Here is a 4,041-nt window from a genome sequence, read left to right as displayed (position 1 = left end):
TTCCCTACAGGTTGTGCTGTTTCTTAGTGTTTGTCAGCACTGCAAGGGCAGAGCATAGGTCAACCCTAGTGTGGTAATCACAGGTAACACACAAGAGACTGTAACCCCTGGTCTGGTTTGTGCACAGGAGGATAATGTGACTTTTATCCTGAGAGAGCTGACAGAGTGGTGCGGGATGTTCTCCAAAAGACTCAAGATGCAGCTGTTGGTGTCTGTGACAGGGTGAAGGATTAATACTGGGAGCTAAAAATTACTTATTTCCATATTTGTCTCTGCTGACAGGCTTTACATGATAGGATGAGGTAGATCTCCCTCATTCTTATGCCCACCCTGCTCCCAACACGCTGTAGGAGGTGACTCTGATTGTAGTGATCAGACAAACAGCTTCACCTTTGTTACTTACAAGCAGTAGTTTTGATACTTGATTTGGGATCTCCTGAACCAGCAAGCCAGACAGGTGCTGTTTGTTCTGAGCAGCAGCACTTGGCTGTTAAGGTTAACCTGGAAAGAACAGCATTAAAGTACCCTCAGGTGAATCTGCATCCTCATTCTAGCTAGTTAACCTTGTCTCAGCTCTGTCTTCTTTACTGAGAACACTCTTCAGTACAAACAGTCAGTGAAACAGGTTCTTGCTGCCATACTAGTCTGTGTGCTTCACTGTTGGTGCTTTAGCTTGTACTCTAACTCAAACTGTCTAAACCCAGTTTACTTGAGCAGTGTTAATTTACCAGATCTGAAGTTGACAGTGATTTTGGAAGTCCTGTGTGGCTGCCCATGCTGGGCTGGTTTATGTTTCAGCAACAATGATGTTGTAAGCTTCTCAGCCTGTGGCATCTCAGTGATGTTATAGACCTACTGGCACTGAATGAACCAGCAGCAACCAACATAGCCAGGGACAGACACTTTCTGGCTAGGGCTGGATGTTGTGTGGCAGTCACAAACAGACACACAGGCTACTTCCACTAGAGTGTGTGGTTACTGCTGTCTTGAACAGCAAAATGACATGTTAACGTGCTTTTCCTTTCCTTATCCATAGTCTTTTCAGTGGTCTCTGGGTTGATGGTATTCAACAGGTGCTTTCTACCCCCTTGCACAGCTTTGTCTAGCAAGAACTCAGACATCCACAGGGTAAAAATGTTAGCTCTGAAGTAGTCTTTTTTACCTTTGCTGTGGTGACTTTAGGGAAGTGAAACCCTGGGAATAGGCACTATATAGCCAGAAATCCCAGAGATCCAAAATGGCTAAATTAGTTGCAAAGAGGATTACATTTCCCTTTCTGGGATACAGCCTAAATCTTTATATTTCCATCTGCCTTGAATAACACTGCTTGACATTAATGCAGACTTGCAGCAGCTTATGTTCTAGAAGAGAAGAAGAAAAAACTCTTGGGTTATCATTAATGCCAGTTTAGAATTTAACTGGTCACCGAAGCAGAAGTATTCAGCAGTGCAGTTACATCTGGTGACTACAGGGGTTGTTATGCTGTAGAAAAACAAGCTGCGGAGGCTTTTTTCCTATTTTTAAAAAGTTGGATAAGAGCAGTATTTGCATGCTTAATCCAGGCTTGTGTATCCAATAATTTGAATGTTATATTTCAGCAAGAAACAGCTGGAGAAGCTCTTTCTACATTCGTGGAATGTGTCTTTTTTCAATACCAGTTATTAAATTTAAAATTGATTTGTTTCTAGCCATTTACAGCAAACTCTTTATCAGTTCACTGTAGTAAAGTTAGGGAGAAATGTTTTGGAACCTCCTTATACAAAGGAATGAGTTAAGAAGTTCTGCTCTTCTGTTTTAAAATCTGCTGTAGTAAGATGTTCCCTGTGGAAGAAATCGAAGTATTTCAAAATGGTGGGCAAATTGTGGAATATTTGATTTGATATTTCAGCCAAATGTAGTGTATATAAAGCAGATTAAAAATTTCTGCTCTGTTTTAAGGGCAGTGCTAGGGCTGCTGTGAAAATTGTGTTACTTCCTTCCTCCTCTTTAATGCACGCAGAACAAATTAATCAGCCCACCTTTCCTGCTTGCCGCCCCAAGCCCTGGCCAGGAGGCTACAGCTCAGGACAGGTCTGGCCATTTTCAAGTGTCAGTGGTTATGAAGTGGAATCAAATGTACATTTGAACTTCTTTTCCCATGGAAGGATTAAAACCAAAGCTGCATGCAGTTTGATCCCAATTTCTCTACAGTGCCTTTGAGACTTGAGATTGATCCATTGTCATACCTTTCTCAGCTTGCCAGCAAGACAGGATGATCTGGGGGGAATGTGCTTGTGCTAATGGATTTTGATTCTTTGGGAAATCCTTTGGCTCCTTTGTGCCTCTCCTTTCCTGTCTGTGGAATGGAAACAATGGAACTTACTGAGCAGGAGTAACATAAAGTTTGGTCTCTTGGTGCTGATCTTTTTATCCTGATCAATTTGTTATATTCTAGAGACATTGTTTTCCCATAATACTTGGAAGCTGTGTATCCAAATGCTTCTTGGAGATGAGATCACTTCTGTAGGCGAACCTTAGCTATGCTGCTGGACTCTGTGCCAAACAGTTAAATATTCATTATGTTATGGAGATTTTTCCCTCCTTTTTTGAGTCAGGCATCTATATACAGTTACTTCAATAACAGAACATATCTAATGAAGTAAATTATTCAGAGCCCTTTTTTTCTTGATGCGTTTTCATTTACATGGGAATGTAAATACAAAACTGTGAAGCTGAGATGCAGTAATAGCTATGGGCTAGATACACCCTCACTTAATTAGGTGGATTTCCTGCTGGGATTTTGCACTTTCTGAGGCATTTTGGAATATGGATAGAGTCAACATTTTTCTTCAGAGTAACCTGAAAGGGTTACACAAAGTTCAATTTACATGTGAATGGAAATGAAAAGATAAAACGCTACTGATGTGGTTAAGTATCCTATAAAACAATTGGAGAACTTCCTGCCTATTTATGCTGCACCTTTTAGAGTGTTCATCCTTGGGAACACTGTGAGAAAGTAATTTCATTCTTCATTTTTCCATTGTTTTACCATATTGCTACATTTCTTCACAGGAATTCCTGGTTTCTGTTAACAAGTTGTTCAGTACCAACTCAGGCTCAGTGTTACTAAGCTTTGTGTGCAAATGGAAATCTCACTGGAAAGCCAAATCACTGCCTGAAACCTTGTTTGTTTTTCCTGTTTAAATGAGCTTGATTTGTTTTCCTATGTGTTCACAGGCTCTTAAAATAAGAGAGAGCTGCAATTGCCCATCCCTTTCTGGACCAGATCCTCGCCTTATTTTCAGACTTAACATGCAACATCTTCTGGAATCATCCAAAGGTCAAGAAACCCCAAATTCTACAAAGCAAGAACTCTCAAAACCCCAGCTGGACTTTGCTCACAGTAAAAAAGTGGAAGATATGCCAGTAACTTTTGCAGTTAAACCCACAAACTAATGGCAATAATTCCCACTTTTCATGGAACTGGTGTTCCCTGAAGGTCTGCCTTATAACCCAAATTTGTCTTTGAACCATAAAGATGATGTAGCCACTTGGATTCTCAGTTTCTTTTCTGTAATCTCTCACTCAAAGCAATGAGGAGCTGTGCCCACATAAGAAGAGCAGCTTGTTGGAGCAGAAAGTTTCTTATTCATTAAGAGTCACTAAAATAAATTACTTCTCAGGGGAAAGATAATCTCATACAATCCAGTCACACAGTGTAATTTTCAGCTTTCGCAGGCTCACCGTGATCAGAGGACAGATGAGCCAGAAGTGTCCCTAAAGCAGAGGGAAAAGGACAATTTTCATCACTTAAGTTGTCTGGTTTATCTTGCCATAATTTGGGTTAGATCTACTCAGCTCCATTTGAGAAATAATGAGGAGAGCTTACTGCCTCTTTCACGTGCAGAGTGGTTAAAAATATTAAGCTGAGAAGTGATAATAGCTGTGGGCTAGATACACCCCCACTTAATTAGGTGGATTTACTGCTGGGATTTTTCTCCTTTCTGAGGCATTTTAGAACGTGGATTGATTCAACATTTTCCTTCAGAGTAGCCTGAAAGG

General features: G+C 40.6%; 1 protein-coding gene across 1 annotated transcript in view; it reads left to right on the top strand.

Moving 5' to 3' along the window:
• Positions 1-3,435, top strand: part of OMA1 (OMA1 zinc metallopeptidase) — a 15,824-nt gene extending 12,389 nt beyond the window's left edge. The window contains exon 8 of the mRNA XM_009073339.1: positions 3,217-3,435. Coding sequence (XP_009071587.1) covers positions 3,217-3,435 — 219 coding nt within the window. The remainder of the gene's footprint in view (positions 1-3,216) is intronic.
• Positions 3,436-4,041: the final 606 nt, after the last annotated feature.

The sequence above is a fragment of the Acanthisitta chloris genome, unplaced genomic scaffold (genome assembly GCF_000695815.1).
Source record: "Acanthisitta chloris isolate BGI_N310 unplaced genomic scaffold, ASM69581v1 scaffold45994, whole genome shotgun sequence".
Taxonomy (NCBI): domain Eukaryota; kingdom Metazoa; phylum Chordata; class Aves; order Passeriformes; family Acanthisittidae; genus Acanthisitta; species Acanthisitta chloris.
This window is presented reverse-complemented; position numbering and strand designations above follow the sequence as displayed.